The sequence below is a fragment of the Malaclemys terrapin genome, chromosome 4 (genome assembly GCF_027887155.1).
Source record: "Malaclemys terrapin pileata isolate rMalTer1 chromosome 4, rMalTer1.hap1, whole genome shotgun sequence".
Taxonomy (NCBI): domain Eukaryota; kingdom Metazoa; phylum Chordata; order Testudines; family Emydidae; genus Malaclemys; species Malaclemys terrapin.
This window is the reverse complement of record NC_071508.1, coordinates 84344820-84361332: the sequence shown is the minus strand read 5'-3', so window position 1 is coordinate 84361332 and position 16513 is coordinate 84344820. Positions and strand designations below refer to the sequence as shown.

At 46.5% G+C, this 16513-nt stretch overlaps 2 protein-coding genes across 3 annotated transcripts in view; one reads left to right on the top strand and one right to left on the bottom strand.

The window, feature by feature from the left end:
* The window catches only part of VTI1B (vesicle transport through interaction with t-SNAREs 1B), a 22865-nt gene extending 13000 nt beyond the window's left edge, over positions 1–9865 (bottom strand). Inside the window, exons 1-2 of the mRNA XM_054025329.1 lie at positions 9751–9865; positions 983–1041 (exon numbers count right to left, since the gene is read on the bottom strand). Coding sequence (XP_053881304.1) covers positions 983–1041; positions 9751–9865 — 174 coding nt within the window. The remainder of the gene's footprint in view (positions 1–982; positions 1042–9750) is intronic.
* The window catches only part of LOC128835722 (retinol dehydrogenase 12-like), a 19721-nt gene continuing 13071 nt past the window's right edge, over positions 9864–16513 (top strand). The window contains exon 1 of one of the 2 annotated variants that reach the window (XM_054025321.1): positions 9864–10249. In XM_054025321.1, coding sequence (XP_053881296.1) covers positions 9864–10249 — 386 coding nt within the window. Of the gene's footprint in view, positions 10250–10573; positions 10627–16513 lie in introns of those variants that run through there. The other variant, XM_054025324.1, reaches the window with a different exon arrangement.

Genomic DNA, 16513 nt, shown 5'->3' with positions numbered 1-16513 from the left:
AATCACGCCGTTGTGCCTGACACTTTCTGATTTCAGCCACTCCTCAGGGTCCTCTGTCTCTTCAGGTAGTATGGCGCTGGTCTGCTTAGCTGCTGATCCACAGTCCTGCAGAAGGCTCTTCTCCCTAGGAGAGATGTATACCTCCTTCCCTGGTGCAGCCCAAACTGAGCAGTGCCCTCCCTTTATACTTCCTGCCCTGTCCCGTTACTTCCGGTGAAGTGGGTGGGGCGGGTTTGACTCTACCCACCAGGGGGAGGATAGTGGTCCCTCACTCAAGTCGGAGGTAGACCACTCCACCTCACCGCACTCTGAGGCCACCAAAAAAATAAATCGGTGTGAGAATCTCTGGCCTAGCCTTCAGAAATGCTCAGAGCAGGCGTAGAAAGGGGTACACACACATTTTAACAAGCACTACTTGGAGAGGGTTCTACCGTTGGGTGCCATAAGCCAGCACAAAACCCATAAGTATGAATATACAGAGTCATCTTGATTTTTAATGCTCTGCCCATTATAGGTTTCTGGCAGAACAGGATTAGAATGCTCAGGATCCATAACATGTTGACAATCGCACAAACCCAGGAAGAAGAAGGGATTAGACTGCCATGTTCAAATGATTCTAGGATGCAGAACTGCAACAGAAGAGAATGTAAAGCAGGAATTCGCTGCTTATCTCTTGGGAGTCCCCCTGCAAGACCAAGAATCCTAAGAATTGTGATTGCACCTCCAGCATTCTGTTTTGCTTGGTAATAGTGAGGTGGCATTTTAGTTTAATGCTAGTGAAAACTACAGGCTTGACAGTCTAGATAAATATGGTTCCATTCTCCAAAACAGGTAGAGGATGTGCCCTCCGCACTAACCCCCATCACGATTGAAGCACAAGGACCTGAATAAACCATTTCTAAGGAGAAAGGGAAATAAAAGTGTATGGCTGACGTCAGATTTGGGCTTCTCCCCAATGTCACAATTTCAGCCACATCCTTACCGTTTCATTTGCCTCCCATTGTTTCTCATCAAATTCTCGTATTAGTTTCTTCTTCTCTTCTGGAAAAGAAATGGAACCACATCAAATATGCTACAAGGAAATTAAAACAGATCTCAAGCCAGCATAGCATGGGAACATCATACAGAAGACTGAGTTAACAGGAAGAGGCTGACTAACAGTACACAGCAGGCCAAAGTTCAGCCTAAAATGGGGACCACCGGAAAATTCTTATAAAGGGCCAGAGAACTTAAAACCCACCACATTGTGATCAAGAAGTGAACACACAAAGCAACACTGGCTGCTAGTTTTGGAAGACCAAAATATTGCTGATTTCTGAGACGCCACAAACATCCATTCCCAGGACTACGCTGAAAAAGGTGCTTAACTCAGGAAGGTGATAAAGACCTATGTTGGTATGTCTCTCATAAACAATTGCTTATCTTGGTATTTAAAGTTCTGTAAGTTGAGTAGATGTTAATCCCAATGTCCTGGCCAAATTCTAGCCCTGGGGGAATTCTGCACCACTACACATGTGCAGAATTCAAGTTCCCAGCAGATTTCTTTGCTTCCCCACAGAAAAATGACTGACAGGGAAGCTGCAAGAGCAGACACGCACCACTCCCTAGCAGCCCAGGTACAATGTTTCAGGCATCCAGAGCAGCTGGTGGACAGGTAAATCACTGCAGGGCTGAGGACACTACAGCCAGTGGCTCCTACCCTGAGCCAGGATCAGCTGCTAGTCCCAGCTGGGCTGGAGGCAGGAGAGGATGGGACTTCCTCTTCCCCTGCAAGGAGGGGGTTGCGGTTGTGTCAGGCCCAGACCCAGAAATCTCCCCCAGCTGCAGGAAACTCAGCATCCTCCCCTGCTTCCCGCCCCCATCACTCCTCAGCTATGGGGGGAGGGGTCACTGTACAGGGAGCTGCTCTCCCGTTCACCCAACCCCTCTGCATCCAGACTTCCCATACCTAGCAAGCCTCACCCGGTACATCCAGTACCCCCCTACTCTTCCATACCTGAACCCCACTGCACTGAACCTCAACCCCTGCATCTGGAGCCTCCCCCACACACACCCAGACCCCTACTTCCAAACCCCCACTTCTGCACCACCCTGAGCCCCCACATCCAGACTACCATGCCACTGAATGCCAACTAGCTGCACCCAGACCCCCACCCCACCAAACCCCAACAACCTTTACTTGGAAGCCCCTGCGGAGTCCCATTCCCCCTACACCTGGAACTCTGCCCCCACGGGTCTCTGTGCATCCAGATCCCCCCACACCTAGACCCCCCCACTGAGCTGCCCGCACCCAGATTGTCCCACACAGAATCCCCTCACCCCACACCTGGATCTCCCCACACTTGGATCCTGCCTGGTTGAGCCTACCTGCCCCACACCTGGTGCACCTGGCGCAGAGGGGCATGGCCCCAGTGTGTTTTTGGGGCAGGCCCAGACCTTATGCTGTGTCAGGGTCAGGTGCAACCTCACTGCTGATTCCACGTCCTGGGGGTGGGGGGTGGGAGAGATGCAGGGTGATCTTCCTCCTTCATGCAGCCAGTGGCCCGTGCTCCCCCACTGCCATGTTGAAGCCTTTATTATTGACAAATAAAACGTGCAGAAAACTTGTAGAATTTTAAAGTTTTGTGTGCAGAATTTCATGTTTTGGTGCAGAATGCCCTCAGGAGTAAAATTCCATTTATGTAATTGCAGGGAAAACTTAAGAAGGTAGAATGAAGTCTCTACTGGATACAGCATCCTTCTCTTACTTTGTTGGACAGCTACTGACTTCAGCAGTAGGTGAAGAAATTCATGTGTCTATAGGTGATCTAGAATCCTTCCAGTAAGAGGTGCTGTCAAGAACTCAGACAATAATACTGAAATAATGCCTGAATGCACATCTCCCTTAGCTAAACTGATAATCCATGTCACCCCGATGAGCTATGTATGTTTCAGTTTTAATGTGGATTGCCCACTTGCTACTGAGTCCCTGTAATGAGTGTCTGGGCTTTTGAAGTCAATGTGTTGTGTTTTGTTTTAAACGAGCCTGAACAGATACACATAGCATTTGCTAGATGCTTTTACCTGCAGAGCCCATCGCACCCTCATACTGCAAAGATCATTGGGAATGGTATTGTGTAAGCATAATCCCTTGATGCTACAAGAAAGCAATAGTGTATGTTTTTTATAAGCTTGCAGAAAGAGCTTGAGAAGGCCACAGAACTGGTTTAGAGCACAGTAAAGGGAAAGGGCAGTCATGTTTGCAAGAATTCTGATAAAAACTATTGTTTCTCTATCCTAGAATCCAGTGCAAGTTTGTCCTGACTTCAAACAAAATCAACTTAAGATAAGGAAAAAAACCACATGTTAATATTGACATAACTCATCTACTTCAAGTGCAGTATTATGAAGAGACTACAGTCTCTCCATAGTTCCAATAGCAACAAGAGCTCTATTACAAGGTCAATTTTCTGTTATGAAGTCCCGCAACTCTGGTTCCCTAAAGAACTTTCAGTAGGTAGAAGTTTGAGAAAATATCGAAGTCTTTAAAATAGCTCCTTTTAATTTCGTTACTTGTCCGACTTCTGTTTCCCTTTCAGCCCAAAGGGAAATTAGACCATAATATTTTAATTGCAAGTAGCTTTTGACACTGGCTCAAGCTGTCAGCTAACAAGGAAAAATTATGTTCTCAAATGATACAAAAAGGCAGTTACTCTAACAGTATGGGCCATGACACTAGCTATCAGTGCTAACATAATGGTCCTTACCTTGTGGTGCTATAATAGACTCCTCACTGCAGTACTAAGGGAATAAGAAGCTGTATAAAAATATATATTTTCTATTCATGAGGGAATGCTGCACCAAAAATTAAAAATTCCACATCAAAAGACTAAAAAAATGTGCAAAATTTGAAATATTTTGTCAAAACAACAATATAATCACACCAGTTTCAATTATTTTGGTAATTTATTTCAAAATTCCTGTCAGCAAATATATCTAACAATACAGACAACAAAAATTCAGGAAATGTTAACAGATTCCTTACTAGGCAAATTAATACAGAACTCCGAGTAATAATTCATTTAAACTACAATACAAAAACGTATTGTCCACACCCCTCAGAAGCAGTGAAAAGGCTTGGGGGAGTCAGAGGTAATGGAGGAGCTGAAGGAGAGGGAAGCAATTGCTGGGAAGAAGCCTGGGAGTGAATGTGGAGGATTCTTGGGTGAAAGTAAGAAGTATGGAATGGGGATTTGGGGTTTTTTTTTTGGGGGGGGGGGGGGAATTGTTAGGGAGCCTCCCCCATGCAGACCCTTGCTGACCTTAGCCTCTCTCATTCAGGCACATCTGCCCTTGTCCCCATGTGTTCCTGCACCACCATCTCTGCCATCTCATGTGGCTCTGCAGCCCCACTCGGCCACCCCCTCCCCATCCCCTTGTGGCCCCCTTCTGGTCCTGAACCCTCACTCAGCCACCAGAGTATTTCTGGAACAGCACAGATCAGAAAAATATAACTATGGAATTTTCTATGGCACTGCTGTTCCTTCAAAGTGATGCAAGAAACTGTCCAAAGTACTTGAGAAAATTCCCACCCACTTAAATAACCAGATTTCCACTTTTTGGCTGATGCATTTTATCAGGGCTTGAATATTAATATACCTCATTATACTCATTCCAAAACCCTTTTCAAAGCTTTGAGAATCACTGCGCGCGCACACACAACGAAATGCAATCATGTCACGAATAGAAGATGGTCAGTTTATCACTCCAAAGTAATACCACAGAACAGCATAAGAGAAGATGCAGAGAATAGTTTAGCAAATTGAAAGTGCAGAGTTAATAGCCAATTTGAATACAAACAGGACTTTGGGGGTTAAAATTTCTATTCTTGAAAGAAGTGTTGTTACATTGTTAATGACTATGAGTAGTCAGGACCTGGGTTTCATAATCCTCATAAAAAGGTATTTTTAGCATCACTGTGCTTCCTGGTATCACGCTAGGGCATTACTTTAATGCCAACAAAAAGAAAAGCATCACTTAAGCCACCAGTACAATTTACCAAGCACCAGAGCTTATATCCAAGAGACTAACTCTGACAAGATCCCAAACCTGCCAAGATCTCACACTATGGTGTTTTTGCTGTGTAAATTAGAACCTCTCTCTTCATACAAGTAGAAGTTACTCTTGTACACAACTACTCACTATTTCCAAATATAGCAACAGCTTTGTAGTTAACATTTTATTACTCTCTGCCATCTCCAGCAGAATTTGATTACACCTCTACCCTGATATAACGCTATCCTCGGGAGCCAAAAAAATCTTACCACGTTATAGGTGAAACCGCGTTCTATCGAACTTGCTTTGATCTGCCGGAGTGTGCAGCCCTGCCCCCCCACGGAGCACTGCTTTACCGTGTTATATTCGAATTCGTGTTATAGCGGGTCACGTTATATCGGGGTAGAGGTGTCGTAATTTGTGTCCAAACCATTAACCCCTAAATCAACCTAAGGCTGATGCTGATATTCATAATGCTGTATTTTGCCTATTTTCATGCCTCCAAGTAATAGCGTACTGCAGCTTAAGTAAGCAGCCAAATAATTGCAAGTGACTATATCACTACTACTGTAGTTTGAGAAAGAAAAGTGGTCTAAATGGTGATAAAGGGTAGGAGGTGTTACTAAAAAAAAAAAAATTACTACAATGGTTCTAGCCTTATGGAAAAGTCAGAATAGATCTGAGTCTCATTCAGAACAGTCAGGATTAAACTGCTACTAGAATGTATCAAGCCAAGACTAATGCAATAGAAGGAACAAAGCTTTGGAAGAGCCTATGATGTTATCCATGTGATCATAACAGGGCTAAAAAAGTGATTCAATTCCTCTTAAGAAGAAACAGGAAATAAGTAAAATCATTTTACTTTTTAGTAAAGGGTAACTGATCAATATTGTTTAGAAATCCCACACTGCCCTAGTATTTTACATAGATATAGAACAGAAAATTTTGCATCTTGGTCAAGGAATTTATCTTGTTTATATAAAGAGAAACAGCTCTCTAGATTTGCATCCCTCCACCAGAGCCCAAGAATGTAAGATTCTTATCCCCCAAAGAGTTTCAAAGGCAGCCAAATTCCCTTTAAAGTAACATGTTTTATATTATCCAATTCTGAGGAAGGCTTTGGGGGAGTTTTCAGAAGACAAAGCCCCTAATTAACTAGAAGCAGAAGAATCATCTAGTAAAGCAATACAGTTACACTAGATGGGGAAATTCTTGAATTCCCCCCCAAACCTCTTGCGAATTCTTTCTAAAAGCATTCTTGGGGATTTTCCTGGTTTAAGCAATGATTTTTTAGCATTTACAAAGGTCTCTTTGTAACAGAAAGTCATCCTTAAACATATAAGCAGCAACTCATTTCTCAAGACCCTCAGTTCTCCATCAAACTTTAATGATCTATTTTACTGAAAAACTTTCACCACCACTGTTCATAAAATGACTATTTAAAAATAATAGAGCTATACAATTAAGTCAACTTCCTGCTTGTTGTTCTGTTCCGCTTTTGAATGTGGGATAGTGTTCTAGCTGGGTTCTTTCTTTGCTCCCCTCACTGTGAATCAGAGTGCCTCCCAAAATTATAAAGTGAAGAGTAATTTCTCACTCTTCCATATAGCGAACCAGCAAAGGATGAATTATAGGGTTCGTGGGACGGAAGGCTTGGTGGAGTTATGGTGGGAAGGCTGGGTTGAAAAAGGAACTGAGTTTTTAAGTCAGTTTCAATATCAAGCAAGATCCAGATTTGCGGTCCATTCACCAAAAAAGATCCATTCTTCTGAACACACATATTTCATTCTTCTTGTTGCTAATACGCTGGTTCCAGCAGAATATAGCCATTTTGGAAGGTCATCATCATCCCAGATGAGGTAATTCTTAGGACAATTTTAAGGAGAGTTTTGAAGAGGAGAAGACAGACTTTGAATTCAACTCAGTATTCAATGGGGAGCCATTTGACAGTGGACCACTGGAGTGTTGTGCTCTCAGAGACTGAGCATATAGGCTACTATATTATAAACAACCTGTAGCTTTTTATAAGGTTGGTGGTTACATATTATGTATAGAGAATTACAATAATTAATCCCAATGGTCACATGACTAACATGCCATAAAACAAGGTCTATTTGCCCTATTCACTCTTCTGGCAGGGAAAAGAAGTCAGCTGAGTAGACTTGAGGTAATTATGTGTCAGGCTTCTCCGAAGTAAGGGAGCTTCCTGACTGTGAAGAGATGCACTCATATTGCTAACATTCCCCTTGTCAGGCCACTTCCCTTTTTCAAATATGACCAGAATTCACCAGATGAATTAAAGGGCCACCATCAACCTTTAGAGAGATACTTCCATTACAAAATGTTTTATCTACTTATCAGTATTTGCTACATTGAACATTACGAAAACTGAAGAATTTGAGGAAAAGCTATTTTTCCAGTATTACTTTCTGCCTTTGACAACATTACACACAGTATTTCACTTTAGGAATCTTCTCTAGATTATGTGCTGTCTCACATAGCAACAGAGAAGAGAAAATCATTTAAAAATAGGAAAACATAGCAGTAAAACTACAAAAATTGACAGGAAGACTCAGCCAGCTGTACTACTAGAAACTGCTTTATTATTAATTCATTTGACTAGATTTCCACCTAACAATCCTTAAGCAAGATTCCAACAACATTTCAGAAGGGAAATGCAATTCACCCAGTAGACCTAGAGCAGGGGTGGGCAAACTTTTTGGCCCGAGGGTCGCATCTGGGTGGGGAAATTGCATGCAGGGCCATGAGAGTAGGGCTGGGGCAGGGTGTTGGGGGTGCAGGAGGGAGTGCAGGGTGTGGGAGGGGGTGCGGTGTGCAGGAAGGGGCTCAGGGCAAGAGGCTGGGGCGGACGAGGGGCGCGGGGTGTACAAGGGGGCTCAGGGCAGGGGGTTGGGGTGCAGGAGGGAGCCCAGGGCAGGGGTGCAAGGAGGGGTGCAGAGTGCGGAAGGGGGCTCAGGGCAAGGTGTTGGGGTGCAGGAGGGGTGCAGTGAGGGCTCAGAGCAGGGGGTTGGGGTGCAGAAGGGGCTCAGGGTGCGGGCTCCAGCCCGGCGCCACTTATCTGGAGCGGCTTTGGGTGGCAGCAGTGCGCGGCCGGGCTCAGGTAGGCTGCTTGCTTGCCCTGGCCCCGCGCTGCCACGGGGGTGGCAATCCTGCGGGCCATAGTTTGCCCATCCCTTACCTAGAACAACATTAAATGAATACCAGGAAAACTTTCTCCACACAAGAATGCAGCTCTGCAGCCCCATAGAGCAACACTGCCTCTCCTGTTTGTGCTGACTTTGAAGCCAAATGCCCAAAGCATACAAATACTTACACAAATTTCAGTAATTCCAGTGATGTCAGTGGGACTGCCCAACGGCAAAAATCATGCATAAGTGCTTACAGGGTTGGGACCTTAGTTAACCCAACAGTAGGCATGCTCAAGGGTGAAAGCTACCAAAACTGGCAATAACCAACCAGTAACATATAGCAAAGCAAGAACTACTGAAAACCTACACCTCAGAGCGTGCCCTCCAAGACAGGAAAGCCACCAGCAGCTGCAGAGGAGAAGAGAACAGGAGAATTAGCTCAAAGGCAGCAAGTGGTATATCAGACCTCTGCAGACATTGACACATTCCCTCTCTACATAGCTTTTTTAAATAATCTTGTGAATTTAGTGCTAGTGACTGGTTCTGGCCTGACAATTTCAGAGACTGAAGATCTTCACTTATCCATAGAATATGTATTACAGGGACAGTCCAAACTTCCCCTCAGTGCCCCATCAGTGCCTCATGCATTTAGCCAAAATCATCTTAAGGGTCAGACTTCTATCTACATGTCCCATTCAGTTTTTGGCCTCTTCCAAGGATGCCAATAAGAGGGCCAATTAGCTTTGGCTAGTTGGAAAGCTCTATATTCCATTATCAATCCCCTGAGCTAAGCTGCCCACAGCATTAGCCCACCTGCTTCACAAAGTGAGAGGATTTCTGTTCTGAAAGTTGAACAGCGCTGTCCCTGGAACCTACAAGATTTTTGAGCTGATTTGACACTTATTACTTGCATCAACCAGAAATACAAGTTCTCAAAAACATCTCTGCTCCTCTGCAAGCGCTTGTCAGTTTGTAGCAAGTGTCGTAACTCTGTGAGGCTACATTTTGATGCGGCTCTACCCAAGGGACACACTTCAAGCTTTGGGCGCTGCGGGATGCCCCAGCCTGTCCTGGCTAGGCGGGGCGGGGCGTGCCAGGGACAATCCAAGCGCAGCTGCCTGCTGTGTGCTTCTGAACGCTTCCGGCTCCCCCGGAGCCCTCCCTGCTCAATAGCAGCATTAGGAGTTTGGAAATCGCTCCCCCGACTGCCCCAAGCAGCGGGGCGTGGGGACCAGCCGAGTCCCGCTGGCAGGGCCCCGCTCTGCGCTCCCCACGGTCACTTGCGGCAGCGCTTGTAGCGACTCTTCAGCCCAGGAGCCGGAGGTTTCGGAGGCGGCCCTGAAGGCCGGAGAACTCTGCCCCAAAACCTAAGGGCTCCGGTTCCCGCGCAGAACAACTCCCCACCCCCGCCAGCTCCGGGGGATCCCGACACCGCGCTGCGGGGAGACGCGCTCCGCGCTAGACACCGACCCGGGGGGGGGGGAATTCCTGCTCCCCTCCAACGTAATAACGGCCCCGCGCTCGCCCCTCCCCCGGCACCTCACGGGCCGCGCCCGCCCTGCCTCACCGGCCGCGCTCCCCCGCAGTCTCTCCGGGACGCCCCGCAGCTGCGCCTGCAGCCCCCGGAAGATCTCGTGCAGCCGCTCGAAGTGCTCGGAGGAGCCGGAGCCCCGACCCGCCATGGCGGCGGCAGCTGCCGTCTCCCGGCCCTCTCGCCTGTTGCTAGGATCCCAGGCCCATCGCCCGCTCTTCACAAACACTTCCGGGACGCGAGTCGGGGCTTCATCGTGCCGGCCACTCGGCCCGCCCGGGAGGGTGCCTGATAATCAATCACTCGGCACCGCCCCTGTAGCCACGAGGTTCACAGCGCAGTTCCCCACCGCCTTGCGAGAGCAGCATTCGGGGTCTGAGTCGCCATTTCCGAATGGCACTAGCCCGGTTCTACGGATCAGGCACTATCCTTGCCACCTCGAGAGGGAGGCCCCGAGACTCCGTGCCGCGCACTGCATGTTGGGAAGTGTAGTCCTGCTGTGGGGAGGATCACGCGGGAGTCATGGGACTTTCAGGTAGGTAGGTCCCAAGGCGGCGAACGACCGGACCTGACAATGCTGGGTGGAGCCTCCTCTCGCCTCTCTCCCAGCTGCCCTTAATCGCTGCGGGTTTCTGCCCCAGCCTTATCTGTAGGGTTGCCAGTTTTCGTTGGACTATTCCTGGAGATTTAATCACATGACACTCTTTAATTAAAGATTAATTTTTAATTCCTGCAGACTCCAGGCTGATCCTGGAGGGTTGGCAACCCTATGATTGTCTGTCACAAGGGGCGCAGCCATAGGGTTACCATATTTTGTGCCTCCAAAAGGAGGACACTCCAGGGGCCCCGCCCCCAGCCCCGCCCACGCCCCAACTCCGCCCCCTCCCCTGCTTTGCGGGAAGCCTGAAGCAGGTAAGGGGGAGTGTGGGGGGAGGAGGCGCGGCCCAGGCTGGCCCCCCGGCGGCTCCAGCCTGGGTCGGCTCGGGCCCTGGGGTGCCGGCCCCCGGCCGACCACCCCCGGCCCGCCCAGCAGTGCTGGCCCCCGGCGGCCCGGCGCACCTCCCGGCCCCGCAACCCCGGCTCCCGGCCCCCCGGCCCCACAACCCAGGACCGGCCCCGCGGGCCCGGCTCCCGGGCCCCGCACTGGCTCCCGGCCCCGCGACCCCGGCCCGGCTCCCCGGCCCCGCGACCCCGGCCCGGCTCCCCGGCCCCGCGGGCCCGCCCCCCCGGCTCCCGGACCGGCACTGCGACCCCGGCTCCTGGCCCGGCCTGGCCCCCGGCCCGGCACTGCGCCCCTGGTTCCCGGCCCGGCACCGCGCGCCCGGCTCCTGGACCCCGGCCCGGCACCGCGCGCCCGGCCCAGCTCCCGGCCCGGCACCATGCCCCCGGCCCCGCGACCCCGGACCCGGACCCGCACCGCCAACCCCAGCCAAAGAGGCCCCGGCAGAGCACCACCGAGCCCTCCCTCCCTCCCGATTTTCCCGGATATGCCCGGCTTTGGGGGATTTCCCCCCGGACGGGGATTTGAGCCCCCAAAAGCCGGACATGTCCGGGAAAATCCGGACGTATGGTAACCCTACGCAGCCACTACGCTGTTCTCTATTCTGGAGCAACATGGGTCCCCTCCCATTCCTGCTGGGTGCAGGCAGCTGGGAGCCTTGTGACCCCAGTTACCCGTCAGGAGCCAAAACTTGCCAGACTTAGACTCAGATCAAAAGTGAATGTTGGGAAAAATTGTCTTTAAAATACCCATTGATGGTTTACGAGCCGTTACTTGGCCCCCAGAATGATGGGGTGTCCATGGCCCTGGTGAAGTGTTGGGATCATTTATATAATGAGAATTCTAGAGTAATTGTGTTTGACAGCATTGCACTTGCTCTCTGCATGCCTCTGAATAACGATGTGGTTGGTGGTCAGGCCTTTATCGAGGCTGGCAAAGTTCAGTTCTGAAGCAACGAGATTGGTTCGACAATTGCTGTGACCACGCACAGTCTGTACCTGTTTCACCCCATCACTTTGTGCAGGCAAGGAATGGAAAATGTGCAAGAGTCCTGTACTGCAAGCACATCCAAGAGCAAGGTTTAAGGTGGTTTGCTCCCCTGACCAGTATAGCAAGGATGTGTACATACCAGCAATCTCAGAGAAACCCAGTGTGTTGAGTTTGTTATGCTATGTCATCCAACACAGTAGCTTTGCGTTCAGGTTCTGGCTTGCCAGATCTGGACATTGAAGTCTCCTGTCCAAGGAGCAGATACAGTACAGAAAGTCAACACAAATTTTCTCATGTGGCTTAACAGTAGTGGTAAAAAAAGGAGTGGGTAAACTCTTGCTTCCCAACTTTAATTTTCAAATCATAATCAATCATATCAGAAAAAGAACAGTTAATTTGTAAGTATAATAATAATTAATATATGTATTCAGTCAGTCCACACATGGAGTAGCACTAGTTGCTTATTGCAGATTTTACAGGCCACTTGTCTGGTGCTGGATGTAACCACCCAGTAGATGACTCACACAGCAGTTGTTGTGGTCACAGGAGAATAGGGGTAACTAAAGCCTTTATTTCTTAAATGAGAAGTGAGTAAACTCCATACTCTCCAAATGTGAAGAGCTAAAACTCTGGTTACCCTTGGCTATTTTACTGCTTAACAGTTTACTTCAAATGTGACCTGGAGGGCTCCCTTTAGGGTTAATAGTCTCTATGCCCCATTCAGTAGGTTCTTCCTTACCCTTTGCTAACAAGAGGTCCAAGTGGTGGTAGTTATGGTAGTTGTTTTTGTGATGTGTACACCTGACCACAGGGAACTAGCCTGAGACACTTCCATTCATCTCATGTAGGACATCAAATGATTTCCTGCTCTCATCAACTGTGCTGCAACCCTCAGCTTAGGAAGCAGAGTTCTTTCAGGAACTTCAAAGGTATCAAATGACACTCCCCACCCCCCGCAGTTCAGATTTGGAATACAAAATTGACTCCATTTTTGTCTTGCCAGTAGAGTTGTTAAATTCCTTGAAACAATAAGTGAAGTGTTAGAGTCCTTGCTGAGCTCCTCCTTGTGGACGATCACCTGCAGTATTGGATGCAACTGTTGGATCCTGGGTGCTTCCAACCCTGCTGGGTCCAAGTAGCATTCAGAGACTGTCTCTATGTCTGGCCTTCAGACACACTCTCAGGGTACAGACTCCAATGCTGATATCCTCTCTTGGGATATGGAGCCCTGTGACCCAGCTGCTCTAGGTCCAAAGACCAGTGTGGATCTTCCCCAGTTTCCCCAGTAGCTTAAGCACACCTTTCACCAGAGCTCCTCTTGCACATGCGCTCTGGGTTACAGTTTAATGCTTTGGGGACAACGTGACCAGGGCGTCCTACCCATACGCGGCTGCATAGGGCACCCCAGCCCTGCCTCTTCCCACCTCTGCTCTGCCCCACTCCACCCCTTCCCCAAAGCCCCCGCCCTGCTCCATCACCGCCCCGTCCCTTCCCACCCCTTCTCCAGCCCCTTCCTGCCCTGCTCTGTCCCAGCCCTGCCCCCACTCCCCTGAGGACTGCTGCAGGGTCAGGCCTGTAGTCACCGGTGGCGGGAAGTGCAGCAACTCGGGGCACTGCCAGTGAGTGCTGGGGGGCGGTTCCCCCATGTCCCCCAAGCCAGCCCCACTCCCCAGGAGGCCTGGGGCCCCACCCCCCACGGGGGGCTGCGTAGGACCCCAGAATGGCTAGGGACGGCCCCGAACATAACAATTAAATAAAGGATCATGCTGGTTTTCCAAAGGCACTTCATAACCATACACATTTTACTCATATAAGAGCACAATAGCTTTACAGATCTATGCAAAAATAACAAGCATCTGAATGCAAACTCTTCCCTCCAGTACCGTCCTCACTCCTGGGTTTTGGTCAGAGTTTTTAGGGGTTCCAGGGCTCAACTGCCCCACATTCCTACTCAATCTTCTCTTCCTGGTGATGGTCTACTTGCTAAGGAGCATGTTTCCTTTTAAAAGCAGTTTCTAGCACCGGGTCTCTTTCTGTCCTTGCCCTCGGGTTTTTCCATTCTCTATTCCTCTGTCTGCTGCTGGCCACTGAGGATCATTAATAGTTCATAGCTCTGCTGACAGTCTCCATTGTTCTGCCAGCAAGGGTGGATAAAAACTGATGTTTTAAAAAAAAATTAAAAAATTAGACTTTTTAAAATTAGATTAAAAAAATTTAAATTAAATACAGGTATATTCCTTTTTTTTAAAGGAATTTATTTATTTGAAATTGACAACCTATGTTAAGGCCTAAACTTCTTATAATCTATTAAAATAATTTAAATTATATACAAAAATAACATTCAAGCAGTATATATTTGCTGCCAAGATTTAAAGAAAGTCAAACCCCTAAAATAGTGGAAGTCAGTGGCTAAGGACCTGGAATCACAGTTTGCTGAAGTGCCAAACCATCTTTTGAATGCAGTAACCTCTTCTGCAGGTGCAGAGAGAATATTTTCTTCATTTCAGTTTATTCAACTAGTTCAGTTCAATGACTGGTTCATTCAAATTTAAGAACCCAATTGGAAGTTAAAAAAGCAGGAATGATTGTTTTCCTCTTCCAATATATGAATAAAATCTAGGTTTGAGAAGATGAGATCTTCTACTTCTAAAACCTTGGGTAGTCACCAGAAATAATCACTTCAGTTCACTAATTATAGATAATACTTCCTTTGTTTAATAAATCAGTTTGCTTTAAAAGGGAAACATCTTTTGATAAACTTTTTGATAAAGTTATTTTGTATATGGCACATTTTTTAAAAAATGCTCTTTTTGTATATTTTTAATTGAATTAAAATTTCCTTCCAAATAGAGCTTGACACAAATTACAAGTAAAACTTAATCAACTAATAAATAAGAAATTCATCATTCACCATTTTGTAACATAATAAAAATGTTAAAATTAAGAATCTGAATAAATGTAAATTAAGCTATATAATTGCTTAAATAAATGTGTATAGATATGGGGTATCTCCTGGTTAGCAAAAAGAATCACAAATTTAATATAAGGGCTATATTTTGTTGCAAATCAACATGTTTTAATGGTTACCAACTAATGAGAATCAATCTTGAAGAAAATATCTAAAAAGTACAAATCAAGGTTTCCTGCTTGCTGATTTAAATCATGACCAATTATTGATGGCCACTAATGGCCCTTTCTTTCAGGATTGGAGATTGTCAGGTTCGTGCCATAAAATGGAAGATTTAATCCATATAAGGTCATAGTGAGAAAGAGATTTCATACAATCAAATGGAATTAATAAATTTACATAGGCAGATTCCCCAAACTGTCACAAATACTTAAATGCCTGCATAATTAAGTAGGAGTGCCTACTATACTGCATCTGAAGAAGTGAGGTTTTTTTACCCACGAAAGCTTATGCCCAAATAAATCTGTTAGTCTTTAAGGTGCCACCGGACTCCTTGTTGTTTTTGTGGATACAGACTAACATGGCTACCCCCTGATACTATATAGTATAACTATTGTTAAATATCTAACTGGACTCATAGGGAAATGTTCTATTGTCCATGGTCACTATGCAATTTTCAAATAGTCAGAACTTTGGTAAATCATAACCAAGCCAACCAAAAGCACCACTATTTCTCAATGAGGACTGTGTTCATTCCAATTTTAAATTCTTGCTGGTTTTGTTGTGTCTACGTTTAAAAATAATTATTAGAATTATTTTATAATGGGAAGTGTGTTTTTTCACTGTCTCATAATTCAAGTCTGAAAGATTTTTGCTTGCCCTTTCCAGAAAAATTCACTGCAGGGCATAGACTGAATATGGAAAAACTAAAATTGAATGTTTCAGAAAGTTATGAGTGTGAAAACAGGAAGTTATAAATGAAACTTTTTCAACCTTAATTATAATGGTTGGTACCAGCCATCATAAATGTAGGTATGTGACATAGGCAATAGAAAACTTTTAATTTTAAAGGGTGCTTGCAAACAAAACAAGACATTTTCAAAAGGATCTCGGTGTCGGAAACAGCAGATCTGTGTTTGCTATAGGTCCACTGAGAGCTGCCAGCTTTGGCCACCACTATATGTAAACACTGAGCAGTAAAGTTCTGGTGAATGAAGGAAACTGGATTTTGATAGCTTCTTTTTCTGTAACCAGTGCCTGCACTTAAATCTTTAGAAAATGTGAAAAATCCAGAGCTGTCAGGGAAGCAAAGCAGACCCATTGCCCCAGATTCTAAATTCATTAAGCTCTCTCCTTCATTGGTAAAGGGCCCATTGGAGGAGGCAGAGTGACCATCAGTTTAATTGTCTTGATCATTAATTCGGAAATGCCAGACTTTCACTTAGCTCTCTCTACACACACGCACAAAATCATCTACATTTTTCTAGAGCTAATAACAGAAACCTAGAAGTGGGGTTAAAGAAGGGTCATTTACTGAAATCACTGGTGTGATGTTTGAATGGGATCATGCTCCAAACAGCCTGGAAGAGATGAGTCTTCCAGGCTGAGCTTTCTGCATAATTAAACCTGCAGAACTGCTGTTTCCTCAGTTGTGTGTTTCTTTCTGAGCATCCTGACTGAGAGAAGAGCACTGGTGCTGGTGGCACAGACCACTCAGCTTTATTTGTGTTTTAAGAAGATAGTTCACCAAACAGGGTAATACAAACACCGCAAAGAGATTAAACACAAATATCCATCTGGGAATTTCTAGTTTGGCCACTGATGTAGTACCATGACGCCAATATAATGTAATTCATCATAGAGTGATCAGAACTACTGCCTGCTTTGCTGGCTGTTCAGTG